Source organism: Apodemus sylvaticus, chromosome 5, assembly GCF_947179515.1.
Source record: "Apodemus sylvaticus chromosome 5, mApoSyl1.1, whole genome shotgun sequence".
Lineage (NCBI taxonomy): Eukaryota > Metazoa > Chordata > Mammalia > Rodentia > Muridae > Apodemus > Apodemus sylvaticus.
In genome coordinates this window covers 18479896-18494165 of record NC_067476.1, presented here as the reverse complement: position 1 = coordinate 18494165, position 14270 = coordinate 18479896, and the positions used below count along the sequence as shown (strand labels likewise).

The 14270-nt window shown below is 42.2% G+C and overlaps 1 protein-coding gene across 5 annotated transcripts in view; it reads left to right on the top strand.

Annotated features, from left to right (window-relative positions):
* Scai (suppressor of cancer cell invasion) overlaps window positions 1-14270 on the top strand; it is a 110515-nt gene that overhangs the window by 61734 nt on the left and 34511 nt on the right. For all 5 annotated transcript variants that reach the window (XR_007977818.1, XR_007977820.1, XM_052182431.1 and 2 more), the window contains 2 exons: window positions 901-987; window positions 3282-3380. Coding sequence is in view for 3 of the 5 variants with exons in the window: in XM_052182431.1 (XP_052038391.1) it covers window positions 901-987; window positions 3282-3380 (186 nt within the window). In the remaining 2 variants the exon portion in view is untranslated. The remainder of the gene's footprint in view (window positions 1-900; window positions 988-3281; window positions 3381-14270) is intronic.

The window sequence follows — 14270 nt, the reverse complement described above, 5'->3', positions numbered from 1 at the left end:
TCTCTGTGTAGCCCTGGCTGTCCTGGAACTCTCTCTGTAGACCAGGCTGGCCTCGAACTCAGATATCCGTCTGCCTTCCAGAGTGCTGGGATTACAGGCGTGCGCCACCACTGCCCAGCTGTATTCTCTAGTTTTTAATGAATGTTGTGCATGGAATGGTCTACTCCCTCTTTCACATGGGAGGATGATCTGTGGTTTCATTCTGAAATGAGTGTGTAGTTAATTGCCCATTCTGTTTGGGGAGAAAGTGTCACATCATTTTTGGTTTTGGTTTTTTCGATGAAGGGTTTCTCTGTGTAGCCCTGGCTATTCTGGAGCTCACTCTGTAGACCAGGCTGACCTTGAAATAACAGAGATCTAACTGCCTCTGCTTCCCAAATGCTAGGGTCAAAGGCATGTGCCACCATGTGGGCATTTAATAATATTTTAGCTGGGTATGGTGGTACACATTTATCATTCTAGTGCTTAGGAGGTAAAAATAGGATCAAGAGTTCATGGTGAGACTGTAACCCATCTAATCTGTAATGAAAAGGGAAGCAAACAGAAGAATCCCTGACTGACCTGTGTGCATGGTGATGACCAAGAATGTGAGAGGCAAAGACTGACACCCAGGGCTGTCATCTGACTGCCATACTTGAGCTGTGGCATACTTAAGTACACTCATGTAATCACATGGTCATGCACACTCATATACACAGATTAAATTCATATATATACATGATGACAGACACAAATCAGTCAGGAGAAACAATTTTTCATTGTAGTTGAATGGTTATAATGAAATCTTACAATTCATGATCTTTGCTAATGAGATGATATTTTATCATTGGATTTATAAGATTTGGTTCTTTTGAAATTCATATTTTGCTATTTCTATTATTTTGTCTCCTATGTAAACAGACAAGTCTTGGATAATCGGTATGGCTTGAAGCGGTGGCAAATAGGGGAAATCGCTTCCAAGATCGGGCAGCTGTATTACCACTATTAGTAAGTGAATTACATATGGAAAGAAGAAAGTTTCTTTGGTTAAGACGGAGCATGTTGGAGGGAAGACAGTGAGCTATAGATGGAATTTTGTTTAGGCTAGATGGATCAAGATGGCATCATGAAATGGCATTCATTATGTAACTTAAGCAGTATTCTTTTTGTCAGCTGTTCTCTTCAGTAACTTCATTTGATCAGACCTGAGGAGTTTGATTTTGGTTTTTTATAAGCAATGAATACTATATAGATTTACCATTCTTAGGATTTCTCAAGTCATATACATATATAATGTTCATAGTACTCTTTACACATTCATCCTAGTTGGCTATGTTTGAGAGACTAAGTGAGGTAAATTGACAGTTGTTTTCAAGAGCATTGGCTGCTCTTTCTAAGGCCCTGAGTTCAATTTCCAGCAACCACATGGTGGCTCACAACCATCTGTAATGGGCTGGTGCCGGCTTCTGATGTGTCTGAAGACAGCAACAATGTATCACATACATTAAATAAATAATTCTTTTAAAAAATTAGTAAATCTGTATACTCCCACCTTTCAATGAGGAAAGGAGAGATCTCCTTTTACAAAGCTAACTCTTAGCACAAAGTAACATCAATAATAAAAACTTTAGCCTTTTGAAATTTAAAGGGTAAGAAAAGCCCTTGATTGTGGCACATACCTTTGATCCCTGCACTCAGAAGGCAGAGGTAGAGGGAGTTCAAGGCCAGCCTGGTCTTCATACAGAGTGAGTTCCAAGACAGTCAGGGCTACACAGAGAAGCAAGCCCTGTTTCAAAAAACCAAAGCAAGCCAGACAAAAGGTAAGAAGAGTTATCATCTTACCAGTGTGGGCATGCCTCTTAGATACTACATGCCTCTTAGGACTACTGTTATCCTTCTTTTTGCCAGAAAAGGATCTTTAAAATCCTTTGTTACAGTGCTGAGAATAAGTGACTTTTGGAGTACTCATCCCCAGAGAAGACATGTATACCATCCCACCCAAACTCAGAGAACAGTCATTATGGAAGTGCAGCTAGAGGGAAGGGCCAAGAAGTACCAGTCATTGTAATCATGGGTTCTCAGCAGCTGCAGATGTCTGCACTGGTACTCCGCTAAAAAGGGATCATTAACAGCCAGGCCATGATAGAAGAGGAGTCAGGGAGCTCTACTGATAGATTCGGAGAAATCTATTTCTCTGTATTTCTGTAATTGTGTACCCACTGTTGACCTCTCTAGGCTCCATAGAGAGCCCCAATCCAATGGTTGCCTAAATGGCCCTGGTTAAACTAAATGAGACATACAACAAAACCATGTCATGAATCTGGGAAAGGAACAGGAAGAAACAAGACTTGATAAGAGTGGAAAGATGAGAGGAGAGACTAACCAGAAGGGTGGGTGGGTAGGTATGTATAAAACTTGTCAGGGCACTAAATACACTTTTTAAAGTGAATTAATTTTTGAAAGTCTCTTATTAAACTGGACATGTTAAATACACACCATAGCTCATTTACATCCCCCAAAGAGTTTAGTAAGGAAGGGAGAAAACTAAAGAAATGGGCCAGAGATCAAGTGACAGTGGCTTAGTTGAGCCGGCATACAGGAGTAGAATGCTGTCCCTTGTAGAATGAGAGTGATGTGTACTTCGGTTGGAACAGCAGGGACGAACTGCATTGTGGCTGGTGTTACCAGACAATTGAAAGGTAACATGGTCGATACCTTGCTGACTCAAAATTAAGGCAGTCATTCCCATCTGTTGGGGTTCTGTCTAAGCTCCACTCCACACCTACCTGGCAATAGCCAGGTATGCCCCACCCCAGAGATCTGACCCACTGTAAGAGGGGCTACTTGCCCCTCCTCTCCCTCTTTGCTCTCTGCTCTCCCACATTCTCTCACCTCTCTGCCCCTTGGGCTCTTCCCCCCCTACACGTGGTCATGGCCAGCCTCCACTTCTCTCTCTCTCTCTCTCTCTCTCTCTCTCTCTCTCTCTCTCTACCTCTCTACCTCTCTACCTCTCTACCTCTCTACCTCTCTCTACCACTAACTCCCATCCCCTACTCTGAATAAATTCTATTCTATACTATGCCTGTGTGTGTGTGGTCCCTCAGAGGCAGAGGTGCCCAGGCAAGAGCCCGCCTGGACACCTTCCCCCACACTGCCTAACCACACTCCCCTAACCCCCTATCCTCTCTCTTTTAAGCCCCCTTCACCATCCCCCTGTGCAGAGTAGGGCAATCTAGAACAAGTGCTTTTCATGAGCATTATACCCAGTTTGCATCTTACTTAAAATTTTTTTTATCTTATAGTTTACGAACTTCTGAGACCAGTTATCTGAATGAGGCTTTCTCCTTCTACTCTGCAATCAGACAGAGATCATACTACTCTCAAGTCAATAAAGAGGACAGGTATGTGTCAGCTTTGCTTTCAGAAAGATGACAGCAAGACATTCAGCATTTTAGTTCATGTTTCCATGGTGCAAAAAACATACATTTCCTTTTATTACTCTGTGTGTGTGTCCATGCTCCCATGTACAGATGTCACTGTGTTCATGGAAAGGTCAGAGGACAACTTTTAAGAGGCATCCTCTACTTCAGCCACATAGGTTCTAAGAATCCTTCTCAGACCGTCAGGCAAGTGCCTTTCTCCACTGAGCCATCTTGTTATAGAGGGTTGTTTCTTTATGATAGATATAGGTTACACAGGTTCCTAGGGAAGAAAGGACACTAAAGCTAGGCTTCACTGATGTCTTCATCATTTCTAGACCATGTAGTTATCAGAGAAAAGACTGCTAGCATTCTTTAAATTTTCTGTTTTAAGTTTACTGCTATAATATGTAGTGGCAAACACTCTTAATTCCAGCACTTCAGAGACAGTGGAGCTCTGTGCGGGATGGCGGGATGGCGGGATGGCGGGATGGCGGCTAGGGCTACAAAGTGATACTGTTTCCAAAAAGTCCAAAAAGACAAAAGTACAGTGCTGCTTGGTGACCAGGCCTAGCTGAGCACCACTGTTGGCTTCATGGAGTCTGGTGGAATCCAGAGGTTTCCAGCAGATGTCTTATACATCAGACCTTGACAAAGACTTGGGGAAAAGGGAATCACATTTTTATCATTATAGCATATAATATTAATGGCCCCTGCTTTCAAAATGGAGTCAGGCAGGTTCTCCCTTGACTTAAGTGTTCCTGTCAAATCTTTGATAGGATGTCTTAATAATGTCATCTAGTGGCAATGATTTTAGAATTGTTTATCTGATGGGTGATCAAGTTAATAACAAATTGGAGGGTGCAGAGCCCAATTATGATAACCAGTAAAAACAATATTAAAGGGCCAAGGAAATGGGGGAGGGGAACCATCCTAGCCATATTGGACAGTCAAAAATTATTGGAGAGATTTTGTTTATTGCTCTATGTAGATCATGAATTTGGTTGTCAATGGTCTGAGAGGAAGCAGAGATATTAAACAGCACATTCCAGTAAGTTGTTGGCAACCAAGACTTTTTTTGAATAACAGGTAGTCTATAGTAGCTCTGTTTTGTTGAAGTTAGTCTCAGTGCTCCCATTTCTCAATTAATTTCAGCTAATATTTTTCAGTAATATTAGTAGTTTTTTTTTTAAAAATTAGGCTAGTTTAGAAATTTCTCTTTGTAGTCCAACAACAAGTCCCAGGACAGGTAGCAGAGCAGCCCTGGTGACAGTTACTAGCAGGATCTAATAGATGTAAGGAGTCATCACAGTTCTCAGGAAGAGCTCTTGTAATTCTATTAATTGAGAGTAATGATTTTCTGAGTAAAATAGATATAATTCATCCTATCCCACATAAACCCTTATATCCTCCAGAGTGTGCAGAATAAGTATTATTTTCCTAGACAGAAGTCTAGGAAATCATTTACCAAGGGGAGGGTATAATGAGTAGACTTACAAGAAGAAGGGACATTAGTGTAATCAAATCATAGACAGTGGAGGAGAAGGACATTATCAACAGGAAAATCAGCCATCGACTTTAAAACATTAGTGGGTGTTCCATTTGATCCCTCCTTTTCATTGTATAATCTTAATATGAAAACCTGTATTCCATATCGATTTCTTTTTAGGAGGCTGGGAGTGGAGGGCATCTCCTACATGGGAGTGCTCTCACTGCCTTTTTACTGCTGCATGGGCCCAGACTTACACTCCTTATTATCAGATACAGAGTTAATCTGGAGATATTAAGTTCAATTAAAGTGATTAATGAATCTTCCCTTCCTCTTATTTTAGCACATCTGTAATTTTCATTATCAACCTTTAAAAGAATATTTGATTATGCTGAATTCTGTACTATTATGTTGGGATTGTTAGATTAGTCCATCTCAAGTATCCTCCATTTATCTGGCTAAAAACCATGTATTCTCCCTTTTTTTGTCCTAGCCATGGGCCCTGGTGGGTGGATAAAAAGCAACGTTTTGCATGGCAAGACAATATCAGGGTGTTTACTCTTGGGTGCCTTTTATTTCCCATGTCAGCATGCATTTAGGTTCTGTTTGCATGGGTTGAAAACAAAACAAACTGTTAGCCATAGGACAGTCATGGTGGGGTTTCCAGCAGTAAGAATACAGTGTTTAAGTTATGATGATACACAGTCAAACCTTAGAAAGCTTTTTTTTGGGGGGGGGGGGGTTGTTTGTTTGTTTGTTTGTTGTTTTTTTCAAGACAGGGTTTCTCTGTGTAGTCCTGGCTGTCCTGGAACTCACTGTGTAGACCAGGCTGGCCTCGAACTCAGAAATCCGCCTGCCTCTGCCTCCCAAATGCTGGGATTAAAGGTGTACGGCACCACAGCCTGGCAGAAAGTTTGTTTTTTAGCAGTCCTTGTAACCTCTCAGAACTGGGCTCCTCTTCTGTGGGTTCCTTGGGTCCATTCTTGAGGTGCAGGTGATGAGCCCAGGCAGGAACACTCGTAAGGTTATATATAGCAGTAGGTATCCAGAGACTAGTGGTGGAAGGGCCTTTCCGTCGAGGTCCATGCTGATCACTTTTGAACTGTCAGATTGATACAGCCTCTAAGGCTGGAGTAGGTGATCTGGAGGGCAGTGCCCAATGGATTGAGCAGGGTAAAGTTCAGGGAAAATCTTATCCAAGGTTAATTGCAATCATTTTAAAGACTCTTGAGATTGGAGCAGGGCAATCTGATAACAATCTAGCAGGTACCCAAGGGATCATGGGAAGTGATCACCCATAAACTATCTTATATGGGGTGAACTTTTCTCATTAGGGAGTACATGAGAGACTGAGAAGAGTATAAGGTAAGATGTCAACCAGATGGTAACCCAGTTACCATCAGTCTCAGGAATATATTTAGTTAAAAATCTCCTTTAAAGTTCTATTCATCCTCTCTACCTTTCCTGAGCTCTGAGGATCATATATACAATGAAGTTTCCAATTTGTTAAGAGCCTGAGAGAGCAATTGAAATAACTTGGCTGTCCAAAAATCTCAGAATAAACAAGATAAAATTCACAGTCCACATGACGCTCAAGAAGGAAGACCAAAGTGTGGGTGCTTTAGTTTTTCTGAAAAAGAAACAAAATACTCACGGGAGCAATTATGGAGATAAAGTGTGGGTCAGAGACTGAAAGAAAAGCCACCCAGAGACTGTCCTACCTGGGGATTCATCCTATAAACAGTCACCAAACCCTGACACTATTGTGGATGCTAAGAAATGCTTGCTGAAAGGAGCCTGATATGGCTGTCTCCTAAGGGGCCCTGCCAGAGCCTTACATATACAAAAGCAGACGCTAGCAGCCAACCATTGAACTAAGCGTGGGGTCCCAAATGGAGGAGTTGGAGGGAGGACTGGAGGAGCTGAAGGGGTTTGCAACCTCATGAGAAGAACGGTGATGTCAGCCAACCGGACCCCCCAGGACTCCCAGAGACTAAGGCCATCAACCAAGGGGTACACATGGTTTCAGATATATTTGTAGTCTTGTCGAGCATTGGTGGGAGAAGAAGTCCTTGGTCCTATGAAGGCTGGATAGTTGCCCCTGGGGAAATCGGGGGTGGGGGAAGCATAGGTGGGAGTGGGTTGGTGGAGGGGCATCTTCATGGATGGATTGGGGGTTTTCTGGGAGGGGGAAACTGGGAAAGGGAATAACATTTCAAATATAAATGAAGAATAGATTCAATAAAAAGAGAAATAACTTGGTTGTGAATGCTGGGCCGTTGTTGGACCCCAGAGAAATGGGGAAGTTAAGTCTGGGAGTAAATTCTGCTGTTAATTCCGTAGCTACCACTTGGACCATTTCTGCTTGGAATGGAAAAGCCTCTACCCAGCCTGTGTTGCTATCCCAGACCAGCACATATTTATAGCCATGCAGTCCTGGCTTGACTTCAGCGGAGTCCGATTCCAGAATTCACTGGAATTTTATACCTTGACTCCATTGTCTTGGGAAGCATATTCTTTGTGTTCCCCTGGGCACAGGCCAGGTGTCAACCTGAAATGCTCTGAAGTTTTTCTCACTGTTTAGGTATCCAGACATAAGGGGAGATGAGTTCTGAGATCTTCTTAGGTGGTGAGTGCATGGAGCTATGCAAGGCGAGTTAACCAGTTTGGGCCTTTAGCATGCAGATTCTTCTGTCAGGCAAGATCCACTATCTGTTGCAGGTCTCCTAAACTCCCAAGTCAAAATATGGCTTGATCTCATCTGGTTCCTACTCAGGACCATCTTCTTTGATGCAGAGTGGGGTCTGTAGAACAGCAGATAGTTCAGGACGGCCTGGGGTTCACGTTCCCTGAGAACAACCTCTTTGGTGACTTGATCTACATGCTTGTTACCTAGAGTTTGGTAGCTTTTGTCTTTTTGATATTATGAACAGTTCAGTTGGTAGCCAGATAGCTTCTAGCAACTGGACAATTTCATGTTTATTTTAATAGTTGTTCCCTCTGAGGTGAGTAAGTTCCTCTTTTTATATATCTGTCCATGAACATGAGCCATAGCAAATGCATCTTGGCTGTCTATATAGATGTTCACCCTTTTTCCTTCCTGTGTCAGTACAATTATCTCTGCTCTCTGGGCAGATGTCCCCCTGTAAAGGCATGTATGCCTGGGCAAGACTTGCACCCAGATGGCCTACTGGCCTGTGACCACAACTACCCCCAAATATCTTGTTCTTTCTTGAATGAAGCTGCTGCTCTCTGTGTAGAGTTCCCCATCTCTGGTGGTGAGAGGACATATGTCAGGTCAGGTCATGTACTTTGAATATTGTCCAGCCTCTCCAGGCACTCATAGATGGTCTTCTCGGGGTTGTCATCTGGCAGCAGGGTGGCAGTAGTAAAAGCTAATGATTTATCAAAGGTCAGTCTGACCTTATCTAAAAGAAGGGCTTGGTACTAAGTCAGATGGGCATTTGACAGCAACCAGTTAGTAGCATCCCTCAGCAAAGTTTTCAGTGTGTAAAGCAATTACAGTTAGAGTCTACCCAAATGTGAGCTTTTCAGCTTCTTTTACAGGAATTGCAATGTGGTAATGGCTCTTCAATGAGGGAGCCATCCAGAAGCGACAGGATCCAGTCTCCTTGAGATGTAAGCTGTGGTGGTCTGGATAGGTATGGCCCTGGTAGACTCATGGGTTTGAATGTGCTTAGCCTATAGGGCCACTAGTAAGAAATGTGGTCTTGTTGGAGTCTGTGTGGCCTGTTGGAGGAAATGTGTTACTGTGGAGGCGGGCTTTGAGGTCTAGTATGCTCAAGCTAGGCACAGTGTGGCAATCTCCTACTGCTGCCTGTGGGTCAAGATTAGAACTTTCAGTTCCATCACCAGCATATCTGTCTAAACATTTTCATGCTTCCTGCCATGAAGATAATGGACTAAACCTCTGAACTGTAAGCCAGTCCCTATTAAGTGTTTTTCTTTAGAGGTTTGCCGTGGTCATGGTATTTCTTCAGAGCAATAAAACCCTAAATAAGAAAGTTGTCGACCTTTTCCAGGGACCTAGAGTCAGGACTCCCAGGGCAATGCCCTTTCATGAACATAAAGATGAAAGGACTTGGAGATATCAGAGAGAATTAACATGGGGACCTATGCAAGGGCCTCTTCTAATTTCTTAAAGGCCTCTTCATGTCCCCAGTCCATTCCAAAGGGGTGTTGTCCCCTGCCAGAGCAGAATACAAGGATTTGGCAAGCCTAGATATCTAACAACTCCCAGAAACTCTCATTTGTTCCTTGGTAATTAAAGTTGGAATTTGCATTATAACCACTATGCTGGCCTGGAACAATAGATGTTTACCAATCCCAGGTAGATAATCCGAAGTAAGTAAAATTTGGGCTTTGCTTTTTTTGTTTTTGTTTTTTGTTTTGTTTTGTTTTGCTATTTTGGGTTTTTTTTTTATTTTTTTGTTTTTTGTTTTGTTTTGTTTTGTCTTTTTCTGGAAACTCAGTAATCTGACTGGACTAGAGTTTCCAAAAGGTACTGGTAGTACCTTTCCAAAAGGTTCTGGTAGTTCTCAAAGTCTTCTTCATTTTTAGCAGCCAATAATAAATCATCCAGGTACTGAAGCAGGGTTACCTAAGAGCATTTACTACAGAAGTGACTTGTGCTTCATTGAAAATGGGAGAATTTTTGAACCCTTTAGGCTGTCTGGTTCAGATTAGTTGTCCTGATATCCCCAGTTTAGAGTAAGCTCATTCAAATGCAAAGACTAACTTAATTTTGATAGAGGAGTGGAGAAGAATGCATTTTCTAAATCCAGTACAGTGTAAAATTTTTGCTCTTTTGATAAGCAAAATATAGGAATTTCTAACAGTTGAGTGAACAGATTACACCTGCTTGTTCAGTTCCCTCAAGTCTTACAGTGGTCTGTAGTCTTAAGTTCCTGGCTTTTGGACAGGTAGTAAGGAGGAATTCCATGGTGACTGGCAAGAAGTAAGAATGCCTGCTTCACGGAGGCTCCTGATGTGAGCCTTAATCCATTCCCTGGCTTCCGAGCTGATGGAGTGTTGTTTGACTTAAATGGGATTGCCATAGATGTTAATTGCTATATGACAGATGAGACATGTTTTCCCAAACCAGGATTATTCTCTGCCTAAACTGTAGGAATTTTCAGAATCAGCAACCTTTTTCCATTCCCCTTTCAGGGAATTGGTTAGATATTGGCAGAGCTATTCCTCAGTTATTGGGCAGGTTAAAGTGTTAGCAGGGCCTTCCAGTCACAACCTAGGAGTGACTCCTGAGAATGAGGTTTGTTTCTGGAGCTTGTTCAGGAGGTCCTCCCCCTAAGGGAAGGGCCATGCAGAAATAATAAAAGAATGAGTCAGTCACAGATTTTTTTTAATTTAAATCATCTTTATTGATGATAAAATTATTTGACAGCATTAGAGAAAACATTACACTAAAAGAGTTGAAACCTTGATACAGAGGAATAGCTGCAAGTCACATGACATTTTGAGTTCATTTGAACAGTTCATTAATACAAATTTTTAAATGCTTTTGAGAATTTGCAATTTTTGCTGTTACTTTTTCATAAAAAGAAGAAGCAAATATGCTCAAATTTGAGATGTGTGCAATATCAATTTCATCAATTTAAAAATTAAAAATCATGAATACTCTGCAGGCTAAGGTTAAGCCCACAAGTGGTACTCTAGTCTGGGTCACATGGCAAGTTCAAGTCTCAAAAATAAAACAAGGCAAAGCAAAGCAAATGTCAATATAAACTACTATAGTTGCACTTTGTATCTTTGGTGTCTAACTAGGAATTTTCTGATGCCAACAAACAAACAAACAAACAATGTTTAGACATAAAAGTGTATCCACATTGTTGGAGAGAAAAAATTTTATTAAAAACAACAGAGTTAAAATCTTTTTTTTATTTTATATTTTAATTATCTATATTCTTTGTTTATATTCCAAATGATTTCCCCTTTCCCAGTTCCCCCCTCCCCATATGTCTCATAAACCTTCTTCTCTCCACCCATTCTCCAATCACCTCCTTTTTCTCTGTCCTGATACTCCCCTCCAATGCTAGATCAAGCCTTTCCAGGATCAGAACCCTCTCCTTACTTCTTCATGGGAGTCATTTGTTATGCTAATTGTACCTTGGGTATTCAGAGCTTCTGGACTAATTAATATCCATTTATCAGAGATTGCATTCCATGTGTATTCTTTTGTGATTGGGTTACCTCACTTAGGATGATATTTTCCAGATCCAACCATTTGCCTAAAAATTTCATGAATTTATTGTTTTTAATTGCTAAGTAGTATTCCATTGTGTAAATATACCACATTTTCTGTATCCATTCCTCCATTGAGGGACATCTAGGTTCTTTCCAGCTTCTGGCTATTATAAATAAGGCTGCTATGAACATAATGGAGCGTGTGTCTTTATTGCATGCCGGGGAATCCTTTGGGTATATGCCCAGGAGAGGTATAGCAGGGTCCTCTGGAAGTGTCATGCAAAGGACTCTGTCAAAAGGACAAAACAGCACCCAACAAATTGGGAAAAAATCTTCACCAACCCTACATCTGATAAAGGGCTAATATCCAATATATACAAAGAACTCAAAAAGTTAGACCCCAGGGAACCAAATAACCCTATTAAAAATGGGGTACAGATCTAAACAAAGAATTTTCACCTGAAGAAATTCGGATGGCCGAGAAGCATCTTAAGAAATGCTCAACATCATTAGCCATTAGGGAAATGCAAATCAAAACAACCCTGAGATTTCACCTTACACCAGTCAGAATGGCTAAGGTCAAAAACTCAGGAGACAGCAGGTGTTGGTGAGGATGTGGAGAAAGACGAACACTCCTCCACTGCTGGTGGGGTTGTAAGATGGTGCAACTACTTTGGAAATCAGTCTGGCGGTTCCTCAGAAGACTGGACAGTCACAGATTCTTGTTCTAGCTTAGCAGTCCTGTTGCCCTCTACTTCCTGTTTTTGGATGGCAAAGGGTATAAGGAGTTCTGTAATACCAAATGGGTAGCCTCTGTGTTTACCAAAAAATTTATGAGTTGGCCCCTGATAGTGAAAGTTACTGTGATGGTTTGTATATGCTCAGCCCAGGGAGTGGGGCGATTAGAAGATGTGACCCTGTTGGAAAAGTGTGTCACGGTGGTTGTGGGCTAAAAGACTCTTACCCTAGCTGCCTGGAAGTCAGTCTTCTACCAGCAGCCTTTAGATGAAGATGTAGTGCTCCCAGTTCTGCCTGAATCATGCCTGCTTGGATGCTGCCATGCTCCTGCCTTGATGATTATGGACTAAACCTCTGAACCTGTAAGCCTGCCCCAATTAAATATTAATGAGTTACTTTGGTCGTGGTGTCTGTTCACAGCAGTAAAACCATAAGACAGTCACAATAGACTCCTGTGGAGGCCTTAGTTCAAAGGAGCCTCAGCCTCTCTGATCGTCCATAGCTATGATTGACTTGGATTTTGGGATCCTGCCTGTTTCTGTTAAGGACATTCATTTTTTTCAGTGACCTACTTCATTGCAGTAGGAGCACTGGTCCTTTTATAAATGCCTCTTTTAATCATGGGGTGGGGTGTAAGGGCAGAGCTGAAAGTGACTGGAGCTTATAGTGCAGCCACAGTAGCACACCCCATCTTCCTTATCAAAAGATCTTCTTTGCTGTCTCTGTCAAACGTCTTCTGGGATATTTCTTCTCCTCTTCCTCCTCCTCCTTCTTCTTTTCCTCCTCCTCCTCTTCTTCCTCCTCCTCCTCCTCCTTCTTCTTCTCCTCCTCCTCCTCCTCCGCCTCCGCCTCCTTTTTCTTCTTCTGAAAGAATTATTTTATTTATATGAGTACACTGTTGCTGTCTTCAGACACACCTGAAGGAGACATTGGATCCCATTACAGATGATTGTGAGCTACCATGTGGTTGCTGAGAATTGAACTCAAGACCTCTGGAAGAACAGCCAGTGCTCTTAACTGCTGAGCCATCTCTCCAGCCCCTTCTGAGATATTTCTAATAGTTATTTATCTATTCTTTCCTGCAAATCCATTTGTCTTTTGTATCCTGCATATGTTGGGCTTAGTAATGAAGGCAGGGTTAGTTGCCTTGGGATTTGCCAGGACCTCTTCTTGCTCTAGAGGAGTGTATAACTGATAGGGGTTCATAAAAGCTCAAAGTGATTGATTTAGTTCTGTTTTACATTTGCTTCCTCAGATAGGTCAGTGGGCTTTCAGGTTGCAGGTTCATCCCTTCTAACAGAACCTGGTGATAGTCACTGAGTGGCCTCCTACCTTTCTCTGTTGAAGTTTCTGTCTTAGCAGCGCAGTCAATTGCCTTTCCCCTCCAGTCATCAGCCATTGACGTTATTTCAGGAAGTGCTTTAGTAGCTTTCATTAGAATTTGTTTCCTTTCTTCAGTATTAAAGAGAGCATGGAGAATCTGTTGACAGTTGTCCCATGTGAGGAGATGATTGAAAATTGTTGAATCAGTTAGAAAAACTAAGGATTCTAAGTTAGTACTGAAAGGGGATTCTTGTTCTTTTCCTTATAGAGATCTGTAGTGAAGAAAGGGACTTACGAGTAGTGATTTTCAGGAAATGGCTATAAGGGAGCAAGGCCCAAAGGAGGTGCCACCCTAGCACCAGAATTGAAGGAAGAGTCAAGAGAGCCGTATGGGACCCTCTGATGGGTGTGGGGAGAGGGAACAGTCTGGGAGGTAGAGAGGAGATGGGTGGAGGTAGGGAAGGGCTAGAAGGTAAGGTAAAGGTGGACTGAGACAGAGAGGCAGAGTGAGTTCTTGGCAGGCACTGAGCTGGCAGTGGTGGAGGTTGAGGTGGGGAGGGGAGCAGGGGCTAAAGATAGTTATATGAAGGAAGGAAGAATTCTTTTTCCTGTGAGTCCTGCAGAACAGTTTTCAGAGGGGCCTCTTGGGTCTCTGCTACAGGCTCTTGAAAGGCCCATCTGCTGACATTCAGAGCTTCACACCTTGCTCGTTTCAGATCAAACAGGTCTTCATCCCGGGTGGCGTGTTGGAAGTTGCTTTAGACAAGATGTATCCATTCTAGTCTGGGTAGCCAGGCTTGCCAAGGGTGAGAGATACACACCACATGCAGGCTATCTGAAAATCAGTGTTCCCTGGGAGGGCCAGTCAGCCCTGCTGTGGGCCATTCAGTTTCACACTCCTGGTGCTGGGATAATCATAATTCTCCTTGACGGTAGGGAGTAAACTTTGTTCAATTTCTTTTCTTTTCTCTTCTTTTCTTTTCTTTGCTTTTCTTTTCTTTTCTTTTCTTTTTTTTTTTTTTTTCTGCTTTTGGTTTTGATTTTTCAAGATAAGGTTTTTCTGTGTAGCTCTGGCTGTCCTGGACTCGACTTATAGA